Source organism: Microcaecilia unicolor, chromosome 11, assembly GCF_901765095.1.
Source record: "Microcaecilia unicolor chromosome 11, aMicUni1.1, whole genome shotgun sequence".
Classification (NCBI taxonomy): Eukaryota; Metazoa; Chordata; class Amphibia; order Gymnophiona; family Siphonopidae; genus Microcaecilia; species Microcaecilia unicolor.
In genome coordinates, this window is record NC_044041.1 from 178,579,297 (window position 1) to 178,594,621 (window position 15,325).

General features: G+C 45.1%; 1 protein-coding gene across 1 annotated transcript in view; it reads right to left on the reverse strand.

Annotated features, from left to right (window-relative positions):
* Window positions 1-1,074: 1,074 nt before the first annotated feature.
* Window positions 1,075-15,325, reverse strand: part of LOC115480528 (cytoglobin-1-like) — a 47,679-nt gene continuing 33,428 nt past the window's right edge. Inside the window, exons 2-5 of the mRNA XM_030219269.1 lie at window positions 9,483-9,590; window positions 5,725-5,845; window positions 4,977-5,057; window positions 1,075-1,522 (exon numbers count right to left, since the gene is read on the reverse strand). Of these exons, the coding sequence (XP_030075129.1) occupies window positions 1,388-1,522; window positions 4,977-5,057; window positions 5,725-5,845; window positions 9,483-9,590 (445 nt within the window). The 3' untranslated portion in view covers window positions 1,075-1,387. The remainder of the gene's footprint in view (window positions 1,523-4,976; window positions 5,058-5,724; window positions 5,846-9,482; window positions 9,591-15,325) is intronic.

Genomic DNA, 15,325 nt, shown 5'->3' on the forward strand with positions numbered 1-15,325 from the left:
GGCCAAATAACATACACATACATTTGGAAATTAAGGGATCGATATTCAAAGTGAGTTTATTGGTTAGGAGAGGCTCATATCTGGTCAACTCTCACTGACCGGACCCCAAGGGAATTTTCAGAGGTGCCAATATTTAGACCTTAACTGGTTAAGTTAACCGGCCAAATGGGACCAGATAAATAGCAGTCCTGTCTTTGGCCAGTTTAACTTAGCCAGTTAAGGGCTGAATATCAGCCGTCAGTTTACATATACTCAGTTATTTAATGCCGTTGACCAGACATGGCTCAGCACTGAATATCTGGGCAGAATTTCGGTGGGGGTGGCCAGCATTTTAAAAAAACAAAACCAAAAACTCATGACTGCTGCTGGCTGAATATTAACCTGTAAATGTATATGTGTTTTCCTCCCCTGCCCTAAAAACCATAGGAACTTCTCACCCCTTCCCCCACAATGATTGAAAGATCATGTGCTATGGAATTTGTGTGTACTGTTAGCTGCATGGGCAGGGACGTAGCCAGACACCCAAGTTTGGGTGGGCCTGGACCCAAGGTGGGTGGGCAGAACTCCGCCTTGTCCTACAAGTGATTTGGTTTCTCCCTGTCTCGCCTGCATGCCATATGGTCTTTCAAACATCCCCTCTCCCCTGTATACCTTTTAAATAGCAGATTTTCACCGGCAGCAACAGTTGTTGGGAGTTTTGGCTGGTGGGGCTTGGGGTCCATGCCAGCCACATTATAGGTGTGCTGCTACTTGGTGGGCCTGAACCTAAAGTGGGTGGGCCTGGGCCCACCCCGGCCCACCCTTGGCTACACCACTGTGCATGGGAGGAGAGTGATTTTTTTAGATAAATACCTTTGAAAATTACTCTTATAGTATATACCATGAAAAATATATTCAGTGGTAGGCATTCTGCTTCAACTACTGTCTTGTCCATTCAGTAATGTTAGGGGCTCAAATCTGTCCAACCCATTATTGCTCATAGATTGAGCTCAGCCAGCCTGATTGCACCCTCAAATAATCGCTCTTTCCCTCCCAGTCCAATATCAAAATGAATGATATCACAGCGAACCTTTTTCTGTGTTTGGAAATGTTAGGTAAGAAAAAAGATCAACTTCATTTACCATGAAACATCATTTACACAGGGAAAAAAAAGAAAACTTCTACAGTGTTATATCTTTTAAAAAGAGTAAACTAGGAAGAGTCTATGACTAAGAGGCACGCCTATGAGGAAGGTGCTGGGGTACGCCAGTACATAGCACGGGGATCCTCGTAAAGGTGAACATTCCTCCCCAGGTATAGCAGGACCGCAGAGGGTACAAGGATCCATGTTCAGAGTTTGGAGGGCAGCATTGGGTAACAGTAGAGTAAGGCAGGCTGGCCATGTCCTCTAAACACTGTTCTGGATGGAGCCGATGCTGGAAGTTTCTGTCTTCTCGGGGTCCGTTGATTTGTTCATGCCACACCCTCTTTCGGCTTCTTGATAACCTTTTTTCATCAGAGTGGTGATATATGCAAAGAGACCCTGAAAATGAAACAAATGTTGGGAAAAGGAAGTGGGTGTGAAAAGGCAGCAAAGAGTACTCATGTATAGATACTCTGGGCCAGGTGAAAAGGAGTCAGTAAATAAATGTGTCCTTAAAACAATCTTGAAGCATGATTATGATTGTTCAACCATTTGTTTAATTAAAAAAAAATGTTAACATGCATTAGAACTTTTTAACACATACTAATTGACTCAACACATGTTAAATTGTAGGTTGATGCAGGTTAAATCAATTTAGCATATACTCATTTTTTAAAGGCGTGCTTACAAACGCACTTCCATATCAGAAATATTCAAAGCTGGTTTTAAGATATGGCTTTTCTCTCAGGTTTTTGGCTGGATTTAGGGTCAGTAGCTGCTGCGTTTCTCCTGAGACGCTGGCTGGCTGGCAGCTTCTGGCTCCTCATGTCTGTTTCTGATTTGTTCCCTACCTAATTGTTTTATGCTGTAAGCTTCTTGCTTTTTTTTTATTTTATTTTTATCTTATTGGGAGATAATGTGTAGCCCTTGTGCTGACCCTATCTCTCTCTATTAGTGTCTGCCCTTTTCCTTCTGCTTTCCTCCATTTGTCTTCCTTTTTCATACCCTGCATTCTTAAATTGTTTTGCTGTTATAGAATGAAAAGTGATCAATCAAATTAAACCAAATTATTGGCATCACTCAGCTTCAATAAAGGGGCTGTTTGCGGTGCTGGGTTACCCAAGAAATTGTCATGCTTGCCTCTCCTAAACCTAGCCCTGAAGGTGCAAAGGTGCCACATCGTTATGACTGTCTAAAGCTCTGGATGAAATTTTTCTTTTTTACCATCTTCTGGATTAGGGTTGCTAACTGGATCCAAATTTACTAGTCCTGGGTTTACCCCATTGCATGCAGGGACTTGTAGTTCTGATTTCCCCATTGGGTTCTCTAAGAAAAGCAAGACTACAAATCCCTGCATGCAATGGGGTAAACCCAGGACTGGCTCAAACTTATTGGGCAAATTGATCCAGTTGGAACCTTATTCTGGATCCACACAGCTGATTGTGAGCCTGAGACCTTAAGAAAAGACTTACCTAGAGAGAGAGAGAGAGAGAGAGAGAGAGAGGGGGGCTTTGAAAGCTTCTTTTAATTAGCAAGACGACAAAATAAATAACCCTAACAGAAAGTAAAGTAACTATAAACTACTCAAAAATAGGATCTGCAGAAGCTAATGTTTGGCAATTAAAATTCAATGCAAAGTGATGCACTAAGGGAGTAGAAATCCACGGGAGACGTATGTGTTAGGGGGTGAGAGTCTGATATTTACAGACGGGGAGATTGATCTTGGGTGATAGTATCTGACGATTTGAAGGCGACGAAACAGTGTGACAAGGCGGTGGCCGTAGCTAGAAGGTTGTTAGGCTGTATAGAGAGAGGTGTGACCAGCAGAAGAAAGGGGGTGTTGATGCCCCTGTATAAGTTGTTGGTGAGGCCCCACCTGGAGTATTGTGTTCAGTTTTGGAGGCCGTATCTTGTTCAGGATGTAAAAAGAATTGAAGTGGTGCAAAGAAAAGCTACGAGAATGGTATGGGATTTGCGTTACAAGACATATGAGGAGAGACTTGCTGACCTGAACATGTATACTCTGGAGGAAAGGAGAAACAGGGGTGATATGATACAGACGTTCAAATATTTGAAAGGTATTAATCCACAAACGAACCTTTTCAGGAGATGCGAAGGCGGTAGAACGAGAGGACATGAAATGAGATTGAAGGGGGGCAGACTCAAGAAAATGTCAGGAAGTATTTTTTCACGGAGAGAGTGGTGGATGCTTGGAATGCCCTCCTGCGGGAGGTGGTGGAAATGAAAACGGTAACGGAATTCAAACATGCGTGGGATAAGCATAAAGGAATCCTGTGCAGAAGGAATGGATCCTCAGGAGCTTAGTCGAGATCGGGAGGCAGGGCTGGTGGTTGGGAGGCGGGGATAGTGCTGGGCAGACTTATACGGTCTGTGCCAGAGCCGGTGGTGGGAGGTGGGACTGTTGGTTGGGAGGCAGGGATAGTGCTGGGCAGACTTATATGGTCTGTGCCAGAGCCGGTGGTGGGAGGCAAGCATAGTGCTGGGCAGACTTATACGGTCTGTGCCAGAGCCGGTGGTTGGGAGGCGGGGCTGGTGGTTGGGAGGCGGGGATAGTGCTGGGCAGACTTATACAGTCTGTGCCCTGAAGAGGACAGGTACAAATCAAAGTATACACAAAAAGTAGCACATATGAGATATGTTGTTGGGCAGACTGGATGGACCGTGCAGGTCTTTTTCTGCCGTCATCTACTATGTTACTATGTAAGTACCAAGTCCATAGTTTTTGGGGGTGACCATCAAAGCATATATGCGGTTGCAAAAACACAGAAATGCTCTCATGTCAGAGATGGATTTTGGGTCTCAGGTAAGGCTGCCAACTGGATCCAGATTCTCAGGACAGGGTTGATCCAGTCATGAGTTTATCCTAGTTCATGCTGGGACATGTAGTCTTGCTGTTCTTAGGGAATGCATTGCAATGGAGAAATCAGAAGTCCCTGCATACAACAGGGTAAACCCAGGACTAGATCAACCCTGTCCTGCAAATCTGGATTCAGTTGGCAGCCTTAGTCTCAGGATCTCTCTTGAATCTGATACACTTTTACTTGGATAATAAGGTATCAGCCTTGCAGGAAGTCTTTTGGTCAATACTAAGGAGTATCGCAGCTATTTTTAGAAATCGACAGTATATTTCACTCTGTTACAAGATTAGTTTCTACAGCCTTTGCTAGTGTTGGCGCACTCGTGCAAGTGCTCTGATTGATTAACATTCGTTTTTATATATGAGCAGAGTTGAGAAACTGCGTCTCTGTTTAGAGTTTATTACTTGACCCCTGATGTAGGCGCTTACATGCGTTGAAACATGGACCATGTCAGGTCCTTCCTTCCTTCATTTGCATTAATAAAAGACGGTTTGACCATATCTCCAGAGGCGGATTCGTCTTTGTTCAACCTCTACTTCTGTCGGCTGTGACTCTTTGTCGTAGAGGGATCCCCTGCTTTGTCCCAGTGGCGTTCCTAGGGGGTTGACACCCGGGGCGGATCGCTGATTCGCCCCACCCCCCAGGTGCAGCGCCCCCCCCCCGGATGCAGCGTGACCCCCCCCCCGGCAAAAGGACACCCCCTGCAAAAGAACTCCCCCCCTGGGTGCACGCCGCTGGGGGGGTGCCGCGTGCGCCTGTCCTCCGTTCGTTCCATGCTTCTTCTCTGCCCCGGGGCAGAGAAGAAGCATGGAACAAACGGAGGACAGGCGCGCGCGGCACCCCCCAGCGGCGTGCACCCGGGGTGGGCCGCACCCACTGCCCCCCCTAGGAATGCCACTGCTTTGTCCGTCGTTACTCTGTTACCCTTGCCATTGTCCTAGGTGTAATAGATAACAGAGAGCAGGTAGACTTACCTCCCAGGCCTCTTCCACTTCCAGAGTCCACCTGTCCTTCAGAAAGGGTTTAACAGCACCAATAAACTGGACCCCTACATACTGAAGACAAAAAGAGAAGGTAGCCCCCATGTTCCCTGTTCATTTCCAGAGTTCCTGTGACCTCCAGTCGCTTCCCTCCCCCCAGGAATTTCCACATACCCAGAAAACTAGCTGTTGGGTGAGTGATTAGAACAGGCTGAAAACCGGGGAAGATGGGGTTCAAATCCTGCTTCTCCCACTGATGCTGCTTGTGCCCTTGGGCAAATCATATCATCTTCTATTGCCTTAGGTACAAAATTTGGATTACAAGCCCTTTGAGGCAGGAAAATGCTCACTGTACCCAAATTGTAACATGCCTTGAGCTCAAGTTTGGAAATGCGAGTGATTAAATCATATCACTGTAATGACAGGGGAAATACATTGTTTTATAGCCCTGGTTCTGATTGGTCTGGAAGCCCAAGGAAGCAGGATGTTCTTGTCAGTTTCACCCCTTACTCCCTCCCCCCACAACAAAAGAACCAGGAAATAACTGATTTCCAAAACCTGGGAATAAATCTCAAATTCTGAAAACATTTTGGGACTCTTAGAATTGAATGAAGTCATTGAAAGCTTGGCTGGTTCAGCATGATAAATAGAGTCCACTAGTCCCTTGGAAAGGGGGATTGCTTCAGCTAGTGATCTTTTCATCTCTCTCAGTCATCCTTCCCAGGGCTGACCTCTTTCTTACTTGGTAATATTTTGGAGGGGCACTGTACTTGTAATGGCTTCGGCCCAGATCTGTTGCCAGTTGTTCCAGTTTGTCTTCCTGTGTCAGACGGGCCACACTCTTCTCGATGAAGGACATCACCCTGGGAATTGGTGTAAGAAAGAAAAAGTTGAAATAATTTATCTGTTGTGATACAGCGAGGTTACTTACCTATAATGAAGGTTCTCCATGAACCGCAGGATCAGTCAACCACATACTGGCGATGTCATCCAATGGAGCCAGGGATGGATTTTGCTTTCCCAGAGATCAGAAAAACCTTCAGCCCCCTAGCACTAAACTAGCTGACTTTCTTCCTCAGTGTGATCCCCAGCCTTGCTAGGCTTATTTAAGAGGGGATGGAAGCGGTGGTGTTGGGAGGGATGTTGTATGGTTTATTTATCCTGCTGTCCATGAAGAATCCCCGCTACAGGTAAGAAACCATGCTTTTAACCTGGACAAGTAGGATGAGTCAGCCAAACAGTGGTAACACCTAAGTGGAGGGATGTAGAAGGTAAAATATGGAAATGTCAGTTTGAGTGTTCTCAGTCTTTACAGTCTATTGTAATGCTGTGGTAGGATGAAACCACAGAAAGAAGGATGGGTGACCGAGAAATGGTCCAAGAAAAACAGCACAATGGGCTTTCAAGAATGGAGAAACAAAAAATCCTTTATTCAGAGACCTGACACGGGTTGCGTTTTGGCATCAAAGTGCCTTCATCAAGGGTCAATCTGATAGACAATGTGTGAAACAAAACACTGACAGTTGGTCCGGTATAAAAAATGACTGAGGGCTCAAAAGCTGTCTTCCAGACCGCAATCTAAATACAGAGTTTCACCAAAATACTGTTGCCAAACTAACTGAGAAATGGAGAACACATGGACGAGGCATGCATGATAAAAACAAGATAAAAACAAGAACAGCATGGATAACGTCAAAACCTCAATATTCAAAGCTATTTAACTGGCCAGAAGTAGCCTATCTTTGTCCACTACTAACCAGCCAGCATTGAATATTCACTTAGCTGGTTAGGTTAGCGCCAGCCAAAAAAAACCCGGATATCAATTCCGGTCACCGGAAATGGCCTGACATTGAATATCCAGGGTCAGCACCGACCGCAGCACTTATGTGGGCTGCCTCCCACTGGCCGAATATCGGTCCCAATACATTTGCTCTCCCAAAGCTCAGAAGAACCTTTTATAAAGGTCCTTGTTCCTCTGAGCATTCACCAATCACCTCCCACCACTAAGCCAGCTCATTTCCTCCCTCAGTTTACCTTATCCACATGGATGTATCCTCCAACTCTCTTTTCACCTAAAACAAAGAACACTCCAAGAAAGCTCACGGATCTCAGAAAATCTCCCAGTGCTCCCTCCTACACTCTTCTTCACAATGGCCAAGCGCAAGTCAGGTTTCAAAAAATGCCCAGAATGCGGCAAAAGATGAATGTTGCCAAAACCCACAAAACCATGCTAGTGATTCCCAAATGCAACACAGCTCATTTAATTTGAATGGGCTTCGTCGCGTTTGCTGTGCAGGAATCGCTAGCGCAGTTTAGTAAAAGGGGCCCTAAAAGTTTAAACAGTTGTAAAGTATTTTGAAGCTATGTAAAGGGTCCTGTTTTTTTTTTCCAGACAACATGCAATATATACCTATTCTATTGTTCTGCATTGAGATCTCTTGAGATCCACCACTACATCAGTTTCTTGGAGCTCAGAGACCTCAGAGCGTTCAGATGCTGTCACCAGTGTGTGGCAGACTCATTCTACTTGTTCAAAGAGAATACAACCTATGAGATCACTTAGACACATCTGTATATAATGTATCAATTTTTATTATTGGGTTTATGTCTCACTTAGATTACCATAAGTGCAGGAGGGACAGTAATTACCTAAATTCTCCACGGAATCTTAGCGGAGATTGGGTGGTGATGCCGGTAATTGGGAAACAAAATGGGAGCTGGGCAGACTTCTACGGTCTACGCCCTGATCGTGACTGAATAGATAGGGATGGGCTGGAGTGTAAATTTTAAGGAGCTTTGATGTTAGCTTCAGAACTTAGTACAAGAACAGAGGTGGGCAGACTTCTACGGTCTGTGCCCTGAGAAAGGTAAGGACAAATCAAACTCAGGTATACAAATAAAATCACATACCATGTAAAATGAGTTTATCTTGTTGGGCAGACTGGATGGACCATGCAGATCTTTATCTGCCGTCATTTACTATGTTTACTATGGTGGAATGAGGCAAGGGGTGGGGAAGGACTGGTGTTGTCTACTAGCTAAAGAATGGAGAGAGATGGTAGCTGAGGCCAAACTATTGAAGGGTGGGGGTACAGTGGTCATCACCCACAGTTGACATAGAGCACAGAGGTCACTGCTGTTGAGTATCAGTGAGAGTATGCTCAAACAATGATTTTGTATATAAAGTCCACAACCAGGTCACAGTTGAGCTCATTTTCGAAAGAGAAGGATGCCCATCTTTCGACATAAATCGGAAGATGGGCGTCCTTCTCACAGGGTCAATCAGTATAATTGAAAGCTGATTTTGGACGTCCCCAACTGCTTTCCATCGTAGGGATGGCCAAAGTTTAAGGGGGCGTATCGGAGGCGTAGCAAAGGCGGGACTTGGGCGTGCCTAACACTAGGATGTCCTCGACCCATAATCGAAAGAAACAAGAACGTCCCTGATGAACACTTGGACGACTTTACCTGGTCGTGTTTTTCTTACGACCAAGGCACAAAAAGGTGCCCGAAATGGCCAGACGACCACTGGAGAGGATAGGGGATGACCTCCCCTTACTACCCCGGTGGTCACTAACCCCCTCCCACCCTCAAAAAACATCTTTAAAAATATTGATTGCCAGCCTCTATGCCAGCCTCAGATGTCATACTCAGGTCCATCACAGCAGTATGCAGGTCCCTGGAGCAGTTTTAGTGGGTGCAGGCAGGCGGACCCAGGCCCATACCTGTTACATCTATGGAGGAAACAGCGAGCCCTCCAAAACCCACCACAAACCCACTGTACCCACATCTAGGTGCCCCCCTTCACCCAGAAGGGCTATGGTAATGGTGTACAGTTGTGGGTAGTGGAGTTTGGGGGGCTCAGCACACAAGGTAAGGGAGCTATGTACCTGGGAGCAATTTATGAAGTCCACTGCAGTGCCCCCCTAGGGTGCCCGGTTGGTGTCCTGGCATGTCAGGGGGACCAGTGCACTACAAATGCTGGCTCCTCCCACGACCAAATGGCTTGCATTTGGTCGTTTCTGACATGGACGTCCTTGGTTTCCATTATCGACGAAAACCAGAAACGACCAAGTCTAGGGACGACCATCTCTAAGGACGACCAAATTTCAGGATTTGGGTGTCCCTGACCATATTATCGAAACTAAAGATGGATGTCCATCTTGTTTCGAAAATACGGGTTTCCCTGCCCCTGGATGGGGACGTTTTGCTAGGACGTCCTCATCAAAACTTGGAAGTCCCTTTCGATTATGCTCTTCCACGTCACCCTGATACCTTCTACATGTCACCACCCGAGAGGGCCAGAGCTTCTGAGAGGTTTTCCATGGTCCATTTGACCCATAGTAATTCAGATAGCCAGCTTTGGCAAACTGTGGGTGAAGAAGGGCCAAAAACTGTCAGATGTCTGATTTTATACAATTACACAGCAGCGTTTCCCCAGGAATAGAATTAAAGTGTTCCAAACATAATAGCGGAAGAGAAGGAGGCCACGTCACCTACCTGAGGCCGTGGGCCTGCAGCTGTTTGCTCATCTTCAGATCCTGTAAATCTTCAATTTCCCGAAAGAGAAAGAAGGCATCTTTACACTCTGGATGGGTCTCAAACAATCTATGAAAAAAAGAACACACTGCACTTTAGGCAACTTATATTCCAGGAACTGATGCAGAAACGTACATGTTAACTTGACACAGACCAGATGTGCCTATGGTAAAAATGTATATTTCATCTGAGATACATTCATGCAACTTATACAGAATAACAGTGAATGTTGGAAGATAGGGACCATTTGGCCCACGCAATCTATCGGTATTACTCTTAGTTTGGTTATAACCTTTCCTTGCTCTTACCCAGGACCTGTGAAAGGGTATTAGGAAAACCTTGAGTTTTGCACCCCTCTCAGTTATCTTTGAGGTCCTTAGTGTCCCCTTGTGATGTTGAGCAAGTCACTTAAGCCTCCATTGCCAAAGGTACAAACGTAAAGGCTCTACTAGTGCCCTAGGCTAGGCACTATAATCTCCCAACTGCCCTGGAAGCAATGGGCTTATTTTATGGTTTATTCAAGGTGTCTTACAAAAAAACCTTCCCACAATGTATTAATACATGAATAATGGAGCAACAAATGCTAAACATACAACACTAAAACGTGATCACAGATAAATAAAACCCAACATGACTGTGTTTCGGCATTAGGAGTGGAGGAGTGGCCTAGTGGTTAGGGTGGTGGACTTTGGTCCTGAGGAACTGAGTTCAATTCCCGGCACAGACAGCTCCTTATGACTCTGGGCAAGTCACTTAACCCTTCACTGCCTGCCGCATTGAGCCTGCCATGAGTGGGAAAAGCGCGGGGTACAAATGTAACAAAAAAAATTAGGGGTAAAAACATAAACAAGCAAATTAATATTCAAAATAGTGAAAGCAAGTATGTCAACACAAGCATGCCAACTCCTAAATGACCCCCATAATTAAATGAAATCTATAGTTCTTTGAAAGTCCATGCTTCTTGACTGCACTATATGGGGCAAATGACCCAAATATTAGGTTGATCTGAACAGATCATTTGTTTGCTTGTTGTAGTCTTACCTGTTTGCCAATATGTGCATATAGGAGATGGTCCCAAATACAACACACATATTTTGTGTATAACATAAGTGACATAGTAGATGACGGCAGAAAAAGACCTGCACGGTCCATCCAGTCTGCCCAACAAGGTAACTCATATGTGCCACATTTTGTGTATACCTTACCTTGATTTGTACCTGTCTTTTTCAGGACACAGACCGTATAAGTCTGCCCAGCACACCCTTTTTGAAAGCCCCGGTTGGATGTCTATCTTTAGCAGAGAAAAGATTTCATTGATTTATAGGGATTATTTAGCGGATTGGTATCCTCGACACTCACTCTACTTCATTGTATGCTTCTTTTGTCATTTGCAGGATGCTTCCTCAGCGCCTTACTCTCTACACTATGGTGTCCCCCAGGGCTCAGTTCTAGTGTCCCTATGCTTTCATACCTTTATAGGCGCACTGGCAAGTTTAATTTAAACCCTAGAATTTTCTTCATTTCTTTACGTTAATGATATTCAAATACTGATTACCTTAGATAAATGCAACTCCCAGGCAATCCTTAATATAAAATAATTCTAATATCAACAAAAAAACTTATTACTGTTGCTGACTGGCTGCATAGTAATTGGCTTAAATTAAATCTAGATAAATCAAATTCCCTTATATCATTTCTAGAAAAGGTAATATCCCACTGCTCATCTTTGCAGTGTGCAACTGATATTATTCTGTTAGCCGTGAGCATCACTTGGTGATATCTATGACACATCTATGCTCCATCTCTGACAGTTGTGTGCTAAGGGGGGAATTCAGTAAAGGGAAATGGGACTTGATATACCACCTTTCTGAGGTTTTTGCAACTACATTCAAAACAGTTTACATATATTCAGGTGCTTATTTTGTACCAGGGGCAATGGAGGGTTAAGTGACTTGCCCAGAGTCACAAGGAGCTGCAGTGGGAATCAAACTCAGTTCCCCAGGATCAAAGTCCACTGCACTAACCACTAGGCTACGCCTCCACTCATTCCACCAATAAGAGCCAACCTCATCAGTGATGTCACAATGGCTTGATTGCCCGATACTTGGCTCACTTCTGATATTGTGATGTCATAAGGGACAGGGGGAAAGGGAAATGGGACTTGATATACCGCCTTTCTGAGGTTTTTGCAACTACATTCAAAGCGGTTTACATATATTCAGGTACTTATTTTGTACCAGGGGCAATGGAGGGTTAAGTGACTTGCCCAGAGTCACAAGGAGCTGCAGTGGGAATTGAACTCAGTTCCTCAGGATCAAAGTCTACTACACTAACCACTAGGCTACTCCTCCACTCCTAAGGTAGTCCTAAGTTGATTATGCAAGTTTGGGTGCAGATCTCAGATCTGTGTATAAATTAATTAGTTAATTAGGCTCTAACAATAAATAATTGATTTTAAAAGCAGTTAATTGGAGTAATGCACGGATCTGCCCTATGCATGCCTAAATTTCATACTGTGCAACTCCAAAGAAGGTGTGGCCACAGGAGGGGCATGGGGATGAGAGGCGTTCCCAAAATTTCAAGGTGATGTTATAGAATTCCTGCAACTGTATGCCTAATTGCCATTACTTGAATAGCAACATTTACTCCAGCCTGTGGCAGGTGTAAATGCTTGTGTCCAAAGTTAGGAGTGAAATGTGCATTAACCTAGTATTTCTGTAAAAGGCGTTCTATGCAGAGCACTAGAGAGCTCCACGGGAACGGAATCCCATGGTTACCGTGGGGATCCCGCAGGGATAGAATAAGGTCCTGCAGGGTTCCTGTGGAAGCGTAGACCGGGGTTTCCCTTCCCTTCCCCCCCTCCTGAGCCTCAGGACAACCTCCCCGCATGTACTTCTGTACACCCTGGTGGTCTAGTGTGTTTCCCAAGTCAGTCCTGGAGTACCCCCTTGCCAGTCAGGTTTTCAGGATATCCACTATGAATATACATGAGAATTGATTTGCATACATTGCCTCCATTCAGTGGCGATCCTAGGTCGGCTGCCAGCCGGGGCGGATCGCAGCTGCGCACCCCCCCCCCCCCGGGTGCAGCGGTGTCCGTCCCCCCAGGGTGCAGCATGACCCCCCCCCCCAGCGCAATGACACCTCCTTCCCAGGCGCATCAAGCCTCCCCCCCCCCCTGGGTGCATTCTTGCCTGCTGGAGGGTGCAGAGAGCAGCCACGCACCTGTCGGCTCCGCTGACTTCCTCTGCCCTGGAACAGGAAGTAACCTGTTCCGGGGCAGAGGGAGCAGGGAACCAGCGGAGCCAACAGGCGCGCGGCTGCTCTCTGCACCCTCCAGCAGTGTGCACCCGGGGCGGACTGACGCCACTGCCTCCATTGTATGCAAATCTCTTTCATACATTTTCATTGTGGATATCTTGAAAACCTGACTGGCAAGAGGGTACTCCAGGACCGACATGGGAAACACTGGTCTAGTGACCTCTTTGAGGCAGGAAAGATCCCCATTCTTTCCTGTCCTGCTGCCACTGATTCATTTGCTGCCGCCATTTCATTAAAATGGCTGCAAGGAGGCCGCCGCTTGAAGTCTCAGCAGCCGTTCTAAAGAAGCAGCGGCAGCGAGCAGTTCAGCGGCAGCGGGGCAGGAAAACATGGGGATCTTTCCTGCTCCAAAGAGACCACTATACCACCAGGCTGTAAAGAGGTACATGCAGGGAGGGCATAAAACAGTGGATTTTCATTTGTCATTGGGGTGGTTGCCTGCAGAACTGTAGAAGAAGAAAGGGCGATAAACATATGGGTGGATTGGATGGATGGATGGATGGATGGATGGATGAATGAATGGAGTCATTCATGGGTGGGAGGGGGCTGGAAAAAAGATTGGGAAAGTAGGTGGGAGGGGGCTGGAAAAATGGATGGATGGAGGGATTGAGGGAGGGAGAGGGAGGGAGGCTGGAAAAAAGAGTGGTAAGGAGGACGTACATGGAGTGGGGAAAGGAAATGGGGGAAATAGAGCACATGGGATAGAAGGGGTTGGGAGGAAAAGGGAAGGAGGACATGCTGCTCATGGATGTTTGCTTTTTTTGAAGATGTACATCTTTTTACATTTTGTATTTAGCAGAGTATGGAAGAAAATGCATTTATGTTACTTTTACCAGTATTTTCACTGCTTATAGAATCTGGATTTCTTGGGGGGGTCAAGGTGACTGAGCAGTGGGGTGGGGTGCGATGCTGTGCGGTGGGGCTGGGTGGGCCGGGGATGGAGGAGATTACTTGTGGCGGGGATGGGCAGGCATGGGTTAGATTCCCGTAGGGACAGGCGAGGATGGGTTAGATTCCTGCGGGGACGGGCGAAGACAGGTTAGATTTCTGAATCGGTCAAAGCAGTTTACAGGCTAAAATAAAGTCAGAAAAGAACACCAAAATGAAATAGGCAAGATAAATGCCCTCATTCAGAAATCAAATAAGCTTTGAATAACAACATTATTGCATGAGATACACTGTAGAAAACAAACTTGAATGTAAACCAAGCACTGCTTCTGGGCAACTCAGGATCTGGAGCCCATCCAGGAACAGCAGAACCCTAACGCAATTCTGAAGCGCATGGAAAGATGCCCGGGCTTCAGCATTTCACTGTATTCACAGTTTCTTTAAAGACACATATGTGCATGTTAAATATAGGGTTTCATGTTCCAACACCTCCTCCACCAGCTCCTTGTAGAATTTGTGAAAAGCAAAGGCCGCTCATTCTCCTCGGTGTCTACAATCTATTGCCTCTCTCCTGCCTCCCCCAAAACATTCATTTCAATCATTTTCATGAAAAGGAAAGTTTTATTATTCAAAGTCACTAAATTACCAATTTCCAAATGAATTTCAATAGAAATAGAATAAAATAAAACTGAGAAAAGAAAATAAGATGATACCTTTTTTATTGGACTAACTTAATACATTTTTTTATTAGCTTTCAAAGGTAGCCCGTCTTCCTCAGATCAGAAATAAGCAAATGTTGGTAGATGACAGTATATATAAGTGTAACATCAAAGCATTTCAGTGACAGTCTAACAGGATGAGGGTGGGTTAGGTGAGAGACAGGGAGGGCTGGGTGGATGAGGGACAGGGAGATATGCATGGTGATAAGAGGGTGACAAAGCAGTCAAATTTCATGGTTTATAATGGGCTAGAAAACCCAGATCTTTGTTAAGTCCTGTCTGGTGGGTATCAAAATATTTAATTATTCTGACTTCAAAGCTCTTACGTTCCTGTATTGTTTTAAAGTTACCTTTTAGTATTCTCACCATAAAATCATTGATACAGTGTTCTGGTTTTGCAAAGTGCTGTCCCACAGAGGTGACATCCTGGTTGGCACTGGCATTTTTCATATGATGTCTATTGTCTATGTAAATTAAATCTCTTCTTTAACATCTGGCTTGTTTCTCCAATGTAGCACCCTTCGTCACATTTTTTACACTGAATGATGTATACCACATTGGAAGATGAGCATGTGAAGGATTCCTTTATGTTGAATATTTTTCCTTTATGAATGACTGCTACCATATCTCTCTACTCAAATGGATTTCTGATCCTACCCTTTTCTCTGCCAAAAGGTTTACATCTAATCCTCTTTGCTTCAAACAGAATCATGTGTCTGACGTTTGGATCCGGATATCTGTATCGTCTTGCGGTCCCAGCCCAGTTTCCGTTTCAGCTTTCTGTCTTTTGTATTTTTATCTAACTGAATAGGGATGAATCGACTTCTAAAACCTGAACATAGTAACATAGTAACATAGTAGATGACGGCAGAAAAA